Source organism: Podospora pseudoanserina, chromosome 3 (genome assembly GCF_035222485.1).
Source record: "Podospora pseudoanserina strain CBS 124.78 chromosome 3, whole genome shotgun sequence".
Lineage (NCBI taxonomy): Eukaryota > Fungi > Ascomycota > Sordariomycetes > Sordariales > Podosporaceae > Podospora > Podospora pseudoanserina.
In genome coordinates, this window is record NC_085922.1 from 2,102,026 (window position 1) to 2,120,294 (window position 18,269).

At 51.5% G+C, this 18,269-nt stretch overlaps 7 protein-coding genes across 7 annotated transcripts; 3 read left to right on the plus strand and 4 right to left on the minus strand.

Annotated features, from left to right (window-relative positions):
* Positions 1 to 64: 64 nt before the first annotated feature.
* Positions 65 to 3,312, minus strand: SEC6 (SNARE-binding exocyst subunit S6; the record flags this gene model as incomplete). The annotated part of the gene is made up of 2 exons (XM_062945716.1): positions 65 to 2,806; positions 3,243 to 3,312. 2 exons carry the CDS (start codon positions 3,310 to 3,312, stop codon positions 126 to 128), a joined length of 2,751 nt encoding a protein of 916 aa, XP_062801742.1. The 3' UTR covers positions 65 to 125.
* A 77-nt stretch (positions 3,313 to 3,389) lies between these two features.
* Positions 3,390 to 3,760, minus strand: COX15_1 (Cytochrome c oxidase assembly protein cox15; the record flags this gene model as incomplete). Its single annotated transcript, XM_062945717.1, has 2 exons — positions 3,390 to 3,476; positions 3,547 to 3,760. The coding sequence occupies 2 exons, from the start codon at positions 3,758 to 3,760 to the stop codon at positions 3,448 to 3,450; spliced, it is 243 nt and encodes an 80-aa protein (XP_062801743.1). The 3' UTR covers positions 3,390 to 3,447.
* A 397-nt stretch (positions 3,761 to 4,157) lies between these two features.
* On the minus strand, positions 4,158 to 6,048 carry GLR1 (Glutathione reductase; the record flags this gene model as incomplete). The annotated part of the gene is made up of 2 exons (XM_062945718.1): positions 5,503 to 6,048; positions 4,158 to 5,433 (listed from the first exon to the last, which is right to left on the minus strand). The coding sequence occupies exons 1-2, from the start codon at positions 5,757 to 5,759 to the stop codon at positions 4,158 to 4,160; spliced, it is 1,533 nt and encodes a 510-aa protein (XP_062801744.1). The 5' UTR covers positions 5,760 to 6,048.
* Positions 6,049 to 6,166: 118 nt separating this feature from the next.
* Positions 6,167 to 7,838, plus strand: QC764_306150 (uncharacterized protein; the record flags this gene model as incomplete). The annotated part of the gene is made up of 2 exons (XM_062945719.1): positions 6,167 to 6,200; positions 6,367 to 7,838. Exons 1-2 carry the CDS (start codon positions 6,185 to 6,187, stop codon positions 7,836 to 7,838), a joined length of 1,488 nt encoding a protein of 495 aa, XP_062801745.1. The 5' UTR covers positions 6,167 to 6,184.
* Positions 7,839 to 9,857: 2,019 nt separating this feature from the next.
* Positions 9,858 to 10,214, plus strand: QC764_0053600 (uncharacterized protein; the record flags this gene model as incomplete). Its single annotated transcript, XM_062940449.1, has 1 exon — positions 9,858 to 10,214. The coding sequence occupies one exon, from the start codon at positions 9,858 to 9,860 to the stop codon at positions 10,212 to 10,214; it is 357 nt and encodes a 118-aa protein (XP_062801746.1).
* A 3,064-nt stretch (positions 10,215 to 13,278) lies between these two features.
* Positions 13,279 to 14,072, minus strand: QC764_306155 (uncharacterized protein; the record flags this gene model as incomplete). Its single annotated transcript, XM_062945720.1, has 2 exons — positions 13,279 to 13,740; positions 13,797 to 14,072. 2 exons carry the CDS (start codon positions 14,070 to 14,072, stop codon positions 13,279 to 13,281), a joined length of 738 nt encoding a protein of 245 aa, XP_062801747.1.
* Positions 14,073 to 15,565: 1,493 nt separating this feature from the next.
* On the plus strand, positions 15,566 to 17,595 carry QC764_306157 (uncharacterized protein; the record flags this gene model as incomplete). Its single annotated transcript, XM_062945721.1, has 3 exons — positions 15,566 to 15,721; positions 16,818 to 17,011; positions 17,069 to 17,595. The coding sequence occupies 3 exons, from the start codon at positions 15,566 to 15,568 to the stop codon at positions 17,076 to 17,078; spliced, it is 360 nt and encodes a 119-aa protein (XP_062801748.1). The 3' UTR covers positions 17,079 to 17,595.
* Between the last annotated feature and the right edge of the window lie 674 nt (positions 17,596 to 18,269).

The following is an 18,269-nucleotide window of genomic DNA, read 5'->3' on the forward strand; positions in this document are numbered from 1 at the left end:
GGTCTTGCGAGCGTGTCGTTCAGTTGGGACATGCAATCAGACACATTTATGGAGACAAAAGTAAGCCGAAAGAAGCCCATCATGATTCATTACTATTACAACCAAAACTATCTCTCACTCACTCTCTACTTGACCTTACTCATAATCGTCTCCGGCCCCCTAACCACATCCATCTGCGCGGCCCTCGCCTTGACGGCATTCAGCATACTCCTCTCAAAGTCATCCCTGCTCCTCAACACGGCCTCGACCCAGCTGATTTGCAAGTCCCAATACGACGTCTTGAAGCCCGCAAAAGTGTCCGGGATCTGTTCCTTTTCCGCAGTCAGCAGGCCCAGAAACGCCTCCGTGACCCTCCACGTCTCCTTGATGGCGTTGCCCACTTCCGGGTTGGGAAGGGAATTAAAAAACTCGAACGCGGTAGACAAGTCGTCAAAGATCTTGTCCTGAAAGTTGTCCACCCTCCTAAACTTGGCGCCCTTGTTCCTGACCGAGCCGAGGTACCGGACGAGGAGCTCGTCCGCAAAGATTTCGATAAAAATGTCAACGAGCGAGTGGTGCAGCACCATCCTGTAGTCCGAGACGTACTCCTCAAACGTGGCGATCATGCGCGCCATGTGGGTGGTGGTGTACCACTTTGGCGTGAAAAAGTCGGGCATGACAGTCCTAAAGTCAACGGAAAAGACCAGGCTGGCAAACTTGGCCATGCACCACGTGGACAAGTCAACGTAGCCATCCCGCAGGGTGGTGACTTCTGCTTCGGCGCGGTCCATGTACTGGGGCGTGACGAGGGGAGAGAACTTTTTCCTAAAGTCCGAGAGGTAAGCCAGCCGGCCTTCTTCCTCGTTGTCGTCTATGCAGGCTATCTGGTCGTTCGCCGTGGCCACAAGCCAGTCCTGCAGCGGTTGGAACCCCTCCAGGTCGCCCGTGGTGGAGTTTTCGTACCGCGCAGACTCGTCCTCGAGCATCTTCTGCCAGGCCTGCTGGCGTTGGCGTAGGCGTTGGAACATGGCGTCGACTACACCCTCGACCACATCCGCTCGCTTGGAGTTGGCTGCTGCTTCGAGTTGTTCCCTCAGCATGCGCCAGAGATCGATGAGGTTCTTGTTGCGAAAATACCCGTACTCGTCTGTTTCCAGGTTCCCGCCGTCAACACCTCGTTCAGCAAAATCCTTCCTCTCCGCCGCCCAAATCCGATCAATCCACTCGTCTAAAAACTTGATGATGAGCTGTCTGAAATCTCTCACCAGCTCCGTCTCCCTGTTGTCGATGACCTGCACCCCCAACTCCTCCTGCTTGAACCCCAACTTCAGCATCTTCCTATAATACTTCTCCGGCCACCCCACAATCTCCAACGTGTGGCTACTGCTCGTCTCCGGGTCCTCCACGATCCCAATCAAGAAATCATGCATCATCTGGTGAAAGATCACCGCCCACGTCTTGAAAATCTTCCACTTCCTCGGCATCAGCTGCTTCTGCTCCATCCCTAACCTCACCGTGTTCAAATCATTAAAATACCACCTCAAACTCTTCTCCAACACCCCCGGATCCCCCATAAACTCCTGCCTGCTCTTCTCAAACTGCGGCACCGCCGCATCCTTGATGCACTCCAAAAACCTCTCCTTGTACCCCCTCACAGTTTTGGCCCCGTCAGTAATGCTCTGAAACCTCGTCGCAATCTCCCTATGGTCCTTCAGCGCCTCTTGCAGCGCCATAACCCTCTGATCACTCTTCTCCTCTGCCTCCACAATCAACGCAAACCTCACCACCAAACTCTCATTCTCCGCCTGCACCAACGTGATCAAACTCATAGCAATCAGCTCAATCCTCTCATCAAACACCCTCACCACCCCATCCAACCTCTCAAAATAATCCTCCAACGTCACCCTCAACCCCGGATCATCCCCCCTACTAATCTGCTCCATCGCATCATCCCTTATATTCCTCAACCTCGTCAGCTCATAATGCACCCTCAACAAATTCGGCATCGCCTCGTAATCAGCCTCGTCCTCCTTCAGCATCTCCTCCACCTCCGCCACCCTCTCAGCGAACCCCTCCAGGTTCCTCCTCATCGTCTCGACAGCGTTGAAGTTACGATGTGCTTGACTGACGAGGTTGATCGTCGCAAAGTCTGTGCCCGTGATCTGGTTTTGGGATTCCGAGGCGATCTTGTCAATCTTGATCATTTCTTCCTTAATCGACTGTAGTGTTTTTTGCGAGTCGGATAGGTGCGTCATGCCGGATTGGGTTGTTTCGAGCTGGTCGCGCAGGCCGGCGCGGAGCTGGGAGTCGATCAGGGATTTTTTGCGGGCGAATTCGGTTTTGAGGGCCGAGAGCTTGTCGAAGAGGTCGTCTGGGTGGCGGAGGAGGGTGGGGAGGTGGACGGGGGATGTCCATTTTGGAGGTGTTATGTGGGGGTCGATGGGAGGCGTGGTTGTTCGTCGGAGGTTATGAGAGGGGTTCGGTGGTGGTGGTGGTGGTGGTTCGGGGGTGGCCTGGAGGGGCGGCGCATCAATAGGGGTGGTTCGGAGGCGTCGCGGGATAATTGAATATCGTTTTGTTTGGGGTATCAGAGGCTGGCTTTCATCAGTCGTAAACGTCTTCTCAAATATGCCGAGAGATGTCGTTGGTGTTGTTGCGGGGTTGTGTTGAGTTCGAGGACAAGGTATCGTTGATGTTTGGGGATGGTTCGTAGCCTTGCAGCAGCTGGGACGGGGGACGAGCTTCTGGAATGCGGCTGTGGCCCGTGCGTCAAGCTCGGAATCTCGTTGAGGAGAGGCACAAGCCGAGCTTCTCAAGCTCCCAGAAACTGGCAATGTGATGTTAATTAGAGATTGAGACTAACTGTGAGATTTGGTTTGGAAATTAGCTACCCTACACTGAAAAGGGCTTCAAATCAGGCTGTCGAGGAGGAACTGGTGAAGCAAGGCTGCTATTTCTGAATATCCCTTCATCAACAGTAACGTCATAGCAAGCTGGCGAGCCAGAATGTGCCCTCATCAGCCTTACATCTTCGATCCCAACAGATATCAATCATAGGTCCGTCTCCAAGGGCACGCTATCCGGCTATGCCGAAGAGGCCCAAACAAGCTCCCATCTGTCATCCTCGAAGCTTGTCACAAGAAAGAGCTGTTTGTTAGACAGGATGTCAGTCGACTCTCGCCACGAGCTTCTGGTGTCAGACCAAGTCCCAAGCACATCAGTAGGTAGTTCGTTATCAGTTCGTCTCCGGTATCCCATCTCACCCACCCTTCCATCGCCCAAATAAAACATCACCAGATCGTAGTTCAAGCCCTGATAAAAGACCAGCAGCATCGTGTAACTCTATTCGGTCTATCCACCTTCTCATCAAGGCACGTATCGTATCATATACAATTCTCTCTCCTCTTACTTCCCCTCCGATATCATCTCCCTGCCATCGTCCTTGTTTCCTAGTGGCACAAAGACCGTTTACTTCGCAGGGTGGTAAGTTTGCCAGACTGTCCTCCTTTGTCAGCGTCCATCCCCACTCCCTCAACCTCATCATCACCACCCCCAAAAATAACTCACCGGCAATGCCAAAAGGCAAAGTAAACCCAACAGTGCAGTAAGTCCAGTACTTGATCGCGAATCCCTTCTTGCGGGGGTTGAAGGGAATGTTGGAAAGGGGACCCTCAGGGTAGTGATAAGGCGACGACAGCTGGGCGCGGGTGGTCGAGAAGCCGCGGCGGGCGACCGCCTGGCGGAGGACAGGAGAAGCAAGAGTGCGGGAGGAGGCGATCATCTTCAAGAGGGGGGGGCAAGTAAACAGCTCAGTTAGCTTCTCTGATCAACTTTGTTTCAATTGGGGTGTCGCTGTCGTGGCTGTCGTCGGGCATGTAAGAGAGAGGGACTCACTTTGGCAGAGTGGAGAGAGTTTGCTGAACTATCGTCGTCAGAGAGTCGGAGAGAGATTGAGGTTCGATTGTATTGCTCGCCTGTGACGTTCCACACTTTCTCCGGGATTGCAGTTGCGGGAGCTCGGGCCAACCGCGGAAGAACGAAAAGTGGTGTGACTTTGACGCTCACATGTGGGGATTTCTCACCCAGAGGAAACTTATGTAAGCGAACACCATCAAGGACATCAACTTCAAGATAACAGATTACTTGCACCAATTGGCTATTAATTCATGGTTTCACATCTACCTCAAAGTAACAAGCTCCTCGGCGCTAGTCGGATGAATAGCAACACAGCTATCAAAATCAGCCTTGGTGGCCCCCATCTTCACCGCAACACCAAAGCCCTGGAGCATCTCTCCGCTGCCCAGACCCATGATGTGCAGACCAACAACCTTCTCCTCTGGCCCAGCGCAGATAAGCTTGTAGCTGGTAGGCGCCTTCTCCTCGGACTCCATCATGGCATAGTACATGGCCGTGAAGTTGGTCTTGTAGATCTTGAGGTTCTCAGCGCCATACTTCTCCACAGCCTGGGGTTCAGTCAAGCCGATCGAGCCAACCTCGGGGTGGGAAAAGACGACCGAAGGAATATTGTCGTAATCGAGCTTGGAAGTTCTGAACTGCTCTGGCCCGAAGAGACGAGCGGCAAGCTTGCGACCGGCAGCAATGGCTACTGGGGTGAGCTCGACATGACCGGTGACGTCGCCAAGCGCGTAGACGTTCTCGACGTTGGTGTTTTGATATTCATCAACCACAATATGGCCCTTCTCGGTGGTCTTGACGCCCGCCGCCTCAAGACCGAGTCCCTCGATGGCTGGTGTGCGGCCAATGGCCCAGATCAAGTGATCCACGTCCTCCAAAACGCCCTCGCCATTGGAGCCCTCGCCCTTGGAGGAGTTGTAGTGAAGCCTGAGCTTGCCGGTCTTCTCATCCTTCTCAACCTTGTTGGTCAAGCTTCTCTTGTGTACATGGATTCCGAGTCTCTCGTACTCGGCCGTGACCTTCTCCTGAATCATTGGGTCAAAGCTGCGGAGGAAGGTGTCGTAACGAATAAACAAATGTGTCTCGACACCGAGCGCGTTGAACATGCCGGCGAACTCAACAGCGATATAACCAGCACCAACAAGCGCCACCTTCTTGGGAAGCTTGTCGATATCGAAGAAACCGTCGCTGTTGATTCCGAACTCGGAACCAGGAATTTCTGGGGGCACATGTGGGTTACCGCCGACGGCGATCAGAATCTTCTTCGCATTGACAACCTCCTTGCTGCCATCGTCCAGGGTCACCTCGACCGAGTTCTTCGACAGAAGCTTGGCCCAGCCGTGAATGTATTCCACCTTGTCATTGGCAAGGTTGCGCTCGTAGATACCGTTGAGGCGCTTGATGTAGGCATCGCGCTTGGTCTTGAACGTTGGCCAGTCGAAAGGGGCTGTTTCTTGAACGCTGAAGCCGTAGGCCTTGGCTTGGTGGATGGTCTCGGCGATAAAGGCGGCGTTGAAAGTCACCTTTTTTGGCACACAACTGAGATGCGACGACTAGTGTCAGCCTTGTATGTGCGGCTGCATGGCATGGTAGGGGAAAGGTACGTACCCCACGTTGACACATGTGCCTCCGAGTCTCTTTCCCTCGATTACCATGGCCTTTGCGCCGTATCTCGAGGCGGCGGCTCTGGCGGCACCGAGGCCGCCGCTGCCGCCTCCGATTACGAGGAAGTCGGTTTCTTTGGAGATGGGCGCCATGTTGATCACTGTGGACGAAAAGTGTCTGGAGATGGTGCCGATGCGGCCTGATGCAACAGTTCTGGATGATAAGACCGGGCGTCTGGCCAAGATAGAGATTGCTTGCATAAGAATGAAAGGAAACTCGGGATACCGTCTTCTAGGAGGAAGAGGTATCGCGGGGTAAAAGGGAGGAGGGGGGTCTTATACAAGCGAGTTCTGGCGCAAGCAGCGGGTTGCTGACTGATGGCACGATGGAATTCCAAATCCAACGTCCGAACTCCCACTCTCACAACGGCGCAACGGTAAGATCCAAGATGCCGATACGCAGAAGTCCAAAGAAAGCAAAGAAACGGCGCTCAGGTAAGCAATTGTCGATTATACATGGATACTAATTCTTTGCGACTCGGCTGCCCCCGCTCCTCCGGTTCGGCTGCGTCATTGCAGGGGTCAGTGACAAATTCCGGGCTGGGCTTCACAAGAGATCCCTCGCCCCACTGTTTCTGACAGGGGCTGTCAACTTCACCATGCACTAACAATTATTGCCCTGAACGATGATCAAGACTCGAGGTACGTACCGATGATGAGAGCATCTCAACTCACAACTCAATCAAATCTGATGGTTTGACGACAATTGTAAGATGGACTTACAAGGGAGACACGGGTAATGCATGGTCAATGTCCAATTTTCAATTTTCTTCTCTTTCTTGACTTCTATTTTTTACCTTCTCGTGAGCATCTCATAAGACTCCCACCATGACAACCACCAAACTCCCCCTCCCCGGCAAGCTCACCGTCGCCCAGCTCCAATCCCTCTGCTCCTCCACCGGCCTCCCCCAGGCCGGTTCCAAACCCACCATTCAACAAACCCTCCGCCAAGCAGCCCAATCCGCCCAACACATCCCCGACACCGCTCGCATACTGAGCATCGACCTCGGCCTCAAAAACTTCGCCTTCAGCCTCCTCACACCCGCCTCAAGCCCTTCAGAGAAGACACCCTTACCAACACCCCCCGATTCATCATCAGTTCCCCAGGCATTACTCCCACCCGTCACCCTCCACCACTGGAACCACCTCAACCTAACCACCCCCCTCCTCCCACAAGATGACCCAGTCCAATTCACCCCCTCCTCCTTATCCTCACTAACCTACTCCCTCATCTCAACCCACCTCCTCCCCTTGAAACCAACGCACATCCTCATCGAGCGCCAGCGCTTCCGCACCGGCAACGCTTCAAACATATTCGAATGGACGATCAGGGTGAACACGCTGGAATCAATGCTCCACGCCTGTTTTGCAACCCTCAAAGGGGTCGACTTATTCCATGGCAATGTCATTTCCATCTCACCAAAGACAGTAGCCGGTTACCTCTTTCCCAAAAGTGAGGCCAAGGCCGAGGGAGGGGGGAAGAGCCAAAATGCGTACCATTTGTTGAAGGCGAATAAAGTCGGTATGTTGGGGGAGTGGTTACAGCAGGGGAAACTGATAAAGCCACAGGACCAGGGGGCGGGGATGGCAGAGGGTTTTCTGGAGGCGTGGAGGGCGAAGGGGGTGAGGGGGAAGAAGAAGAGGGAGATGGAGGAGGGGGTGCTGGGAAGGGGGGTGAAGTTAGATGATTTGAGTGATTCGGTGTTGCAGGGGATGGTTTGGTTGCAGTGGCAGAGGAACTTGGAGGGGTTGAGGGGGGTGGATTTTGGGGAGGAGGAGAAGGGGGTTGCGAAGGCGATTAGCAAGGTGAAGAAAGGGACCGGGAGGATCAAGCATGTTGATGTGCATGATGAGGGGTATGGAGGGGTTGAGGTGGATGCTGTGTTGGAGGGAGGTGGTGGGAAGAAGAAATCGGGGAGGAGGAAAAAGACCGTCGTGGCTCAGGAAGTTATTGATGAAGTGGCGTTGTTGGAGACTCCAAAGAAGAGTCGTGGGCGGTCCAAGAAGGTGGAGGGGATCGAGGAGGTGGAAGATATTGAGACAGCCGGAACAGAACCGGTCAAAAAGCGGCCTGGTCGACGGAAAAAGGCGTCAGTCGAAGAAGAGAATGTTGAAGAGGTTGTGCTGGAGGCAGATGCTAAGAAAAAAAGCCGTGGTAGGCCAAGGAAAGCAGCTGTTGGTGGGAGTGACAAAGTTGAGGTGGCAGCGGCTGAGATGAAAACTTCCAGAAGAAGGTCAGCTCGAATTGAATCGAACGAGGATGATATCGTCTTGATATAAAACATAACTAGAAGGCCTAATTACCAAACCAAAGGGTGCTGAGATGGCTCTACATCATACCGTCCCACCGTCTACCAGTCCCTTATTCCTGATCTATTTCAGGGCAATTTTTCAGCCTATCTGCTAACAGTTTCTCTGGGGTGTCCGTGTGCCACTCCGTCGTTGTACGCTATACGTCTGGCCCATCATCGGCTTCTCAACCCTCATAGCCAGATTGCGCGTCTTTTGCTTTCGACCCAGACCTCGAGCCTCCATAGGGCAGAAGCAAAGTTGGGCAGCGACGTGGGAGTGTTCGTGTCCGAGCTCCATGACCCCATACAAGCACTGAGGTTCGTCTTCTTCAGCAGTGAGTCTAAAATGATGGAATCGGCCCCATTGTGTGCGACGCGATGCAGCACGAAGATCTCATGTTCTGTATCAGCCTCTTTTATACATAGCCTTCCTCCGCGAGCAAATCGCTAGCACTTACTCTGTCCAGTCCACGCTTGACGTGCGCACGCGGCTCTTTGTCAGAGCTCGGATGAAGATTCATTGTCTGGCCGCGGTTCTGCTCTGTTCAACCTCACTGGTAGGTTTTTGACGCCGCACACATAGCCCGCAGCTACAAAACGAAAGTAATTACTCTTCGGCCCTTGCCATAAAAGCCATAACAGGCAAGGAGCGTCCGCAGGCACAACAAACAATAGGCGAGGCGTCCGACACGCGAATATCAGCTCACAAGATTCTCGCCCCTGCGCACGCCTCTCTGGAAAACTGCAACAGATGGACCACCATGGACACAGGGTCTTGATGTTTCTACTGTCCGCAGCCTAGCGTTGCAGATTGCTCAAGCCTCATGGTGCGAGTTGCAGCACACCGAATCAAGACCATTCTTGCCTCGCGTCCGTATGTTAGCTTTGCCCGCTCGCGCGTGTACGCGGTAGTATTTCTATCGGCCGATTGAGTTGCCACATTCGCTTGTGGGAGTCCAAGTTTTTTTTATCAAAGCTGGGATGAACTTTCAACTTTGGTTTTGCATAGGTACGACTTTTAGAATTATTTCTAACACGTTCATTTACTGGTAGTTAAACGGAGTGAAGAAAAGGAGGAAAAGGCCTTTAAAAATGCCTTCTTCAACTGAGTTCAGGGGTCAAACAATGCACATACACAACGTGACCCCTATTTCCTGAACAACATCTATTTTTTATTTCCGCACCCAGAAAGACGTAAAGGATATTTGGTCATCCATACTATCGATCCACCCAGTCTCCTCCTTCTTTGCTGCTATCTCAGATATAAGAAGTGCCCCCCTCAATCAGGTCAAATTCCGCGATACCGCAGACGACCTCCCGGAACACAGCCCTCCACAGCAATATTGTCACGGTACGGGCAGAAATGAGGTTCGCCGGGGGCTCGATGAAGGTACAGGGCTGGGCAGAATAAGGCACTGGTTTGTAAAGTTTCGGATTGCTTCCTGGCGTCTCTGATTATCGAAGTGGTCGCCTGGCGGCCGCATTGGTTAGCATGGGTATCGCGGAGCCTATTGTCGGTAAGTGGTTAAGGTACCTTGGCTGAGGGTGGGTGCTTGTGGGCAAGAGACAGTTTGGTTCAATGCCAAGTTTTCTGATGGACTCGATCGACAGTGGAGGATGGAAAAGCAAATGTTTGGTAGGTTAAATACCTAGGCATGTGTCACATAGGTAACTGTCAAGGTAAGGTTCATCACTAGTCCCAGCTGGTTCCTCTGACATGTCCAACACCCATTACTCACAACAACAAACACAGAAAACTGGCTTATATCCACTGCCACACATCTCTGCTCCCTTTTCAGCCTTTTCTCACCTAGGCAGACTCCAGCGCATCAAAAAACAGCCGCCACCACCATCACAAAACCCACCAACAATTTCCTTACTCCCCCAAGCCGAAATCAACTTCTACCGTCACCAAGTACAGCACAACTTCCTCTCTCAATGCAGCATCTGCTCCTTTCTGGCCACCCTCAACCTGAACCCCCCTGTTCCCTGCCCTCTATGCTGCAACATGGTCGGCTCTCTGAGCCTAAACCACACAGTCGACACTCTCAAAAGATTGGTCAGAATCTCCGAGGTGTTTCACTGGCCACAGTTTGTCGCCCACATCAACGACTCACTCGTGGCGAGAGTGACCCATTTTTTCAGTTTTGAGCCAGATGATGATGATGTTGAAGGACTTCCTCCCCATTTTAGACGTCGTGCTGTTCCCCAGACTGAACAGCAGATGATGTTGTGCCAGCAGGCGATGGTGTGGCATATCGGGAGGGATGTTGAAGTGGTGTATGATCAGGCGATGACGAGGAGGGTGGTGTTTAGGCAGTTGGGGTGTACGGTTGGGCAGTGGGAGATGGTTGTGGGTGAGTAATCTATGAGTTGAGTGGAAGGGGGTAGATGGATTAACTTCGGGGTGTCAGGAGGTTGCCGAATGACGAGATGTGGTGATAGCAGACTTGGGTATCAGTCAATAGAAGACATCACTGTCACACTTGATGATTTCCCCTGGACTGGTAAAGTTGAGCCTTGTATAACTCGACAAATTATGCAATCTTGGATAACAAGAAGAATCCACTTGCAGAGATCTTATCTAGGAATTGCAAGAGCTAAACAGGCCCCTTCCGGGTCGGAGTACTCCTTCCCAGCTTAACGAGAAATGTGTGCGGGCTGATACTATCAACACCCGTTCGCTCCTTCCTCAGCTGTCCTGGTTTTAAATGTCCCCTACCTGCCTGGTCTCGACAGCCTTGCTGCCTGATCTTTCTTTCTGTCTCGCGACCAGACCTTACCAGCTATTTTTCTCCCCGACTGTCGGGATCTTTGACTTCGTCCAACTCCCTACTGGTAACCTTTTTACCTCCTCCAAGTTTCGATCCTCTTCAAAGCCTGTCCACTTCTGCCCCTCTCGAACGGTTCTCCGGTATTAAATACGCAACACTACAATCCCTAAGATGCCCCTCAACAACGAGGCTGAGAGTGATCGCGAAGACGCGATCACTAACTTCAAGGTCATTTGCATGACCTGCGCAGCTCTCGCCCGTCACTCCAAAGCTCCGCCCTGCTAACGATGTGAGATCATGGAGAGATGGGCCAGACTCCCCTTTTACAGCGAAGCCTTTCTCTAGAAGCTCATCCAAACATCGTAGGTTTTCCACTACGATGAGGTTCTGGCCTACGCAATCGAAGCAATCATCAACAAAGTTGCACGAACTCTCAAAATCAGAAGGGACCTTGACTTCAATGATCTGCCCACCCCATCGGAGACGCAATAATGGGCCGCGTACTCCTGAGCAAATCGAGTTCGCTCAGCTGTCAAAGTCATTCCCAACAGCCGAGGATTTTGAGTATGTGTACAAGAAAGCGATGCTCAGAAGAAGCGTGTTCCGAGCTGTGGGGTGCCATATTGGAGCGTACAACCTCATCCAAGATGGGGTTCATCAGTGAGAGACAAATCTCGGCTCTGTAAGTATAGACTGGGATGTCGTCTGGTTAGGTGTGGGACATGCGGGTAAACGGTGGGGCACAAAAGTAAACAAGCCCCTTTTAGCCCCTTTACCATAAGTGGAGCCTTATTCAGCAAGGATCTTTTTGCAACACCAGATACAGAGAAAGGGCCAAACTACATAGTTCTGCGGCCCATTGTTCTGGCTATAGCTATTGTGACTGCGTGGATATTTTGTTTACATGTGAAGTAATGTGCCAAATCCCTACCTATGCTGCATCACTTCACATGGATCTCCAAGTCCTCTCCTCGTAGGTTGTGTGGTTCAGTGGACCGCCGAAAACAGGGACAAGACGTGTAACTGAAAACAAGGATTTCACCGATAGTAAAGAAAGCTTAATTGATATGTGGAGAACGTGGATGTGATTCGAGGAGGATGGAAAGTGATAACCACTGTACTTGACCCCCAGTCACTACAAGGTCGGCGTTGGTAAGTCTCGAGCCTACTCTGGGCCTAAGATGTAGCCTAACAAAAGTTAGAGCAAATGTGGAGTTGGGTTCAAGTTTTGGCATGGTGTGTTACATCATCATCATCATACAGACACATATTCATGCCCCAATTTCGAGGTCCCTCTATTCATTTTGACGTGTACTTGATAGACATTGGGTTAACTGAGTAGCCATGTATGTGAAAGTAAAAAAAAACCCTTTCCAAACCCCTTTTTTGCAAAGCATTGACCCAACCCGAAAAGAAAAGTGAACTCGTCCTGTAAACCGACCATAACTAGCCCAGAAGAAACACAAAGACATGAAGTCATAATCATAGTAGCCAGCAGCCAGATTCACCTCTTATCTTCGCCCACCAAGTGAAAGCAAGTCCATGGTCCCAATGTCATATCCCCGTTCTCTCACTGGCCTTCCGCCGTTGCGTCGCCTTCGGATACGCCTCCCCAATGTCCTTCTGGGCAAGGCCACTCTGCAGCCAACCGCCTTCTGTCCGCCTGGTACAAACGGCTGTTTGTCACCTCATAGGCTCTGTTGACCCTCTCGGCGATAGCAACCCTGAGGTATGCCTCCATCTCATCAAAGCGAAATTCATGGGAAATCTCGGAGATTTGCCAGAGGATGTTTCGTGTATGCATATCTTTCCTTGATCCATGTCTCCATTTTGATGCAATGTGCGCATTTTCTGGAACAGGGCCCTTTGCAGGTTGGGCATGCTTTTCTGAAGTCGAGGATGGCTTGGCTGCGGTAGATGTTGTTTTGTTATAAATCAGCTTGAGCTTGCTGGTTTCTGGTGGCAGAGCCTGTCCCTCACACGAATTCAGGTGTCGAAACCCGACTCTGGAGTCACCTTAACGGTGGTCCATGGCCCGCGACGTGCCCAAAAGCTCGCGAAAAGAGAGGGACAAACATAAAGGTCCTCTCCATCTTCCCCAGTTTATCACGCCTTTGTTACTAGCCTCTCCTGATTGGCTTCATCGAGGGTCAGCTGGGAAAACTTCCATTCCTTTCGGGTTAGGGTTGAGGCTGAGGAGGGGGCTGTCCCAAGCAAGTGGCTTGCTCTGCGTGCTCTAACCACCCTGCCTGGATGAGTCATTGGTCTGGGGAATACAAGGAGGCTCCGACTAGGTTGGGACCTGTAGTGATTATACAATGCAGGTACAATATGGTACGTTGTCAATTCACACAGTCTACCTACACTTCAATTCGTACAGTCTAAAGTTCAGTTCACATGTGCGGGATTACTACAGTATATCTAGTGGCTATCGTGACATCACATTTGATGGTCAGTTCTAGGCCTCCTCATACCAGGAATCACTTTATCGGGCTCACATGCATGCAAGATCTTGAAGCGCGGATTACTTTGGGTAAGCTCAGTTTATAATTGGCCTGTCTAAGCTTTTGTTAACCCTGATCCGAGCTATCAACTTGTCCTCCTTGGGAATCTTGTCGCTAGCCATCCACCCATTAAGTTCCTCCGAGTTAAGCTTCAGTCTTCTTTGTTAAGCTGCCGATCGTCGAAACTAGACTCCTTAAGGTTTGTCTTTGCTGATTGTGCACACCACGGTTCCAGACTGGCATTTGCGATTGGAGTTGGCTTGGTTGTTATTGGGGTAGGTGTAGGCTTTGTTCTCGCAGGGCTTGAACCACTCGGGGCCTGAAGTCGCAGCCCCATTCTCTCTGAAAGGGTGTATACAAGGCCCTTGGCCGTTTTCCTCAGGGCAGGGCTTCCCCTGTAGCCAGAAATTGTCGTTACAGCCGGCAATCTCAACACCATTGCAACGGCACATGATAGGGAAGTTGAATCCGTCGACATACGAGACGTCGGTGTCGCCCCCTCCGAAAGCCAAGCCTTGTTTCTCCAGGGAGAGTTCCCACACGACTCTCCCGCCCATTCATGATTTTGCCCGCTTCCACAACAGCGATGTGGCCCGAGTAGTCGGTACGGAGTCTAATCTGGCCTCTCTCTCCATTAGCCAACTGACCAGGAGCAGGCTGCCCATCTACCAGATCAGGCACAGGGGGCTTTCCGGAATCAAAATTGTGTTCGTTCTTGGTGTGCATATTCTGGAGGGCCTTCTCAGCCTTGTTCTCGAAGACAATCGTCAAGAAGCCACCGTCGGGAAGAGGAGTGACGGTCGCCGCTACTGCCGGGTCAAGGGTGCGGTTGTCGTCCAAAGCGCCGCCGCTTGCTGTGCCCAAACCCATACAATCAGCACCCACAATGCCGGAGAACTTGGGAGCGGCCGTGGTGACTAAAGTAGCGAATGTGGTGATGGGCATAGGAAAGAAAGGGTTGGTGGTATCGTCCTTGCCCTGGATGCCTGAGAACTTGGGCCCAGTCGTGGTAGTTGTGGTAGTCGTGGTAGGAAAAGTTGAAGCCGTCCGAGGCGACGTAGGGAATATCCACTGCGAGAGCAGCCGTGAAAAGGAGAACGGCCGAAGCCAGGAGGGTAGAGAGCGTGAAGGACATCACTGTGCCAGGTAAGGTACTGTGGGGCGTGGTGAACAGGCTTAGCGAAGGGGTAGAGGGTGTTGTGAACTGATGGCAAAGGCTGTTGCCGACAAGAATGGAGAACAGGTTCTCTGGGGTGTCTTTGCTGCTCGGTGATGGGAAGAGAAAAAGGATTCAAGGGAGTAGTAAAAAGTCATCATATACTTAAGGGTCGGGGCTAGAACGCTTGGGCCCGGTTAGCAGTTCTCATCAGATTCACTTGATATTGGGTTCAAGTGGAGATAATAGGAGCAGTTACACTGTCTTATCGTAAGGGAGCCAGCATTTTTAGAGATCAGAGTGTGTTGATATCAGGGGGGAGATCGCAGAATACTTCAGACGAAACTATGAGCCTCTCGAGAGAGACGTTCTCAGTGGAGATAAGAGCAGCAGCAAAGTGGGCTGGTTGAGGTGAAGAGCAGGGTCAGAGAATTCTCTTCCGCGCGCGGTTTAAAAACAACCAGACGACGCTCATCATGTTGAGGAGCGGTCAAAACGTGACACAGTGAAGGGTGTGTCTGTTCCCATGCGAAGCTTGACAACCCGCATAGGCTCTGTGACATTAGTGAGCAACACATCTTGTTGACTCCCAAAGAGCACTTACTTCACGCCAGGGTATTGAGCAAACCAATATTGACTGCCAAGAAGAGCAACAGAGGTCCATATTGGGACTCCGCTCGCACAATGTTTGGAATAGGGGCAAGCAAGCCTTCGCAAGGCATGGGGTTCATCCAAGTGTTGAGGATAACCATAGCATGTTTGTTGTCCATGACAACAACAATACGGCCCCTTCGGTGAGCAAGGAGCAGTCAGCATAGATTGACTCTTATCATCTTCACACCCCCCAACCAGTTACCAGCCCTCGTGGGGTAGGAGAGTTGTTCAGCATGACGATAAGTCTGTCATTGAGATTATACAAGAGCAAGAAGCTCGCTAGAACATGATCATACAGACTCTTGACTGCTCGAGCAAGTTCTGGATTGTGGGCATGACAGTCCTCACTGGAGTAAGGAGGTAAGTGGCTCACTGTCACGAGTGAATAGTTCAACAAGACCTCTGCCCCATCCGGTAACACCGTAGCGAATCATAAGTCCCGTATCTAGATTTGCTCCCTGGTCAAATATCTATACAATGAGTGCTTCATTGCCACTACCCATTCTCTTTCTCTCACTAACATCCAGCAATAAAGACCTCTGACAACCGGTCTTTAACTCCTCCACTCTACCGGCAAAGGCATTCCTCCCTATTTAGGTATATACCCCGATCCACCATCACCCCCAAGATGAAATTCCTCGCCTCACCTCTCATCGTTGCTTCGGCCCTGACCTCCATCTTCGCCTCTCCCTCCCTGCTTCCCAAACCACCTTCGAGACCAAGGTCACCCAAGCCCGCGATGTCACCAGAGCTGCTGCCGCCGATGGCCAGTTCTCGTCTGGTTGTGACAACCCCAAGCTTTGGTCACAATCTATTGCTTGCCCGGACAAGAAAGCATACGGAGCTTGCAGGAACCCACACCAGGATCTGGAAGACGGGCAGATAAAGTACGCTCATGAGTGGTTCAAGGCTTGCCAGGGGAGGGCTTATAACTTTTCTAAGGATGACACCGCCAATTCCAATGGAAAGTGTCAATCCGGGATTGTTAACTGCCAGATTCTTCCCAAGCAAAGCACAACTTGAGGAGAAGATATCTATTTTGGCTTGGAGTCAGGAGCATCACAGTTGGGAGATGGATGATTAGATGGCTGCCACAATAGCTTACCTATGGAAGTCAAAAGTTTCCCTTGATGGGTCTTGAGCACTCCTTTCTTGTTTTTACTCATTTTATCAGCTTCTGCTACACGTTTAGAACTCATATATATTTTTTCTACTCACATGTCCACAGTTATCTGCTTGCCTACCTTAGAGCCTTACCTTCACACATTCACACCTGATTTTACACAAGAGAAAGTATGGTGGGACCGCTACGGACCAACAACCACTGCCCAACACAAATTTTGGACAGGCTTCCGAGGTCATCACCGGATACATTGGAATTCAGGGCGTCCCAAGACGGTTCACACAGCTCAGCATCGATAATGAATCAACAGACAGTCTTCATAGCTGTCCACCAAGTTCACCAACCAGCTGCCTCCGGACATGTGTGAATCTCTGGGGCGCGATGGGCGTGTTGTAGCCAAGGCGGGTGTCATCCAACCCAATTCTCCTTCTCCTTTCATCATCTGGCACCATAGCCACCCCCTCACATGTTGTATATACGACTTTTCTTATGGGGCACCTACAAAGGGCCTGCTTTTCACCAGACCTATACCTGACTTGCTCTTAAGGCTGGGTTTGCTTACTGTTTACTTTTACTCCGAACAACTAACAACAACCAACTGTAATATCAATTTGTCAACTAATTTCCCTGCCTTTTTGGCCTCTCTTTTGCGGGGCAGTGACTTCACTAGGCCACCGCTCTACATTTCCCTTTCCCATACCTAATCTAGCAACCTTACCTTCCGCCAATCTCATACCAGCCTCCTACCCACACCTAGGCTGTGAGGAGCTCTCCTCCTATCGTTGGCCCTGGAGCGCACCATCATCGCCACGACCGTCTCAATTTCTACGACGAGTTCAACCCTCTCGGCGATGCTAGTCGGTATGGATCCTCCTACACGCCGACAACAGCCTGCGCCCACCTGGTTTCCGTCCGCATTCGCAAGTTCTACAACAAGAACCTGTACCTGTGGTATGTGACCTCCAAGTTCCTCCCCTTCACTTCAACACGTTACTGACTCTACTCCAGGACAGAATAGTCGGCTATCGTTGCACAGCGCGCTCCCTCCTCTCCCTACCTTCACCCTCCCTCGTGTGCCGTCCGTCTGGTCAATTAAACAACCACCTACCCACTCACCCCCTTCACACCAACAAAAGTGCGTCATGACCGACCCAGTGGGAACGCCTCATTCGTCATGGTCAGACCTGCTTTAGATGCAGGAAGATGACCACGGAATGGCATGAGACACCGTCGTGGGAAGGAAGCCTCGGGACGCACGATCAAGGTTTCCCCCCTCTCGACGGCATTGACCTCGAACACCCGCCGCCGCACGCTTGACTTCTGCCCCCCGACGAGCAGCACAAAAAGATGGAGATGCCCGGGTCTGCCGCCAAGAGCGGCCAAACCGGGGGTCAACGGAGAGAAGTCATGTTACCTCTTGTCCAGGGAGCCAGATCTACCTACCAGTGTTGTGATGCTGAACGGCCTGGGATCGTTCTTTCGCCAATCTCGCCAAGACCACACAGAGCGGTTGCTCTTTGTGAACTGGATCCCCAACGGCAATATGTCTCTCCAGGTCGAGGACATCAGCGTCGATGACATGGATGCTTGGACTTGTACCTTGGATTTTTTTTTTTTTTTGGAACGAATGCTTCCAGGACATTACGTGCGCCGTGGTGGTGATGGGGTTGATGGGGCTCATCTCAGGTAAGGGGTAAAGTAAATAATGAATGTGGAGTTAGTTGGCGGGGCGATGGAAAACGACGTGAGGGTTGGGGTTTTGTGATATTGGGGTCGTAGCATTGGCGAAGGGTGCAGAGCTAGTGTAATGAGATTATTGTATGCGATTTAAGATGAACATGAGGGAGGGATAGAGCTTGCTCAGATGTACCTCGGATGATGAGAATAGTGAATTTAAAACATGTACGAGTTTTTCCGGTCCGGTTGTGATCATGCAGTGCTCCCACATCCTCCTGGCTTTGACGGCATCATCTGGATACTCGCCTGTGGTAGAAGTAAGTTATCTTAAGGTCTCCATGAAAGCCTATGTGAGGGTCTTGACCTTGATAGGACATCCAAAAGATTTGCCCGTGACACTGTGTACCACATGAATTGGCCTGGTCGTCGACTGTCTCTGGATACGATAGGAGAGCTCTTAGATTTTAAATACTCTTGGTTGCTGTGTTGTTCTTGGGCAAGCAAGGCCTATTCCTAAAGATCCGCTTCACAT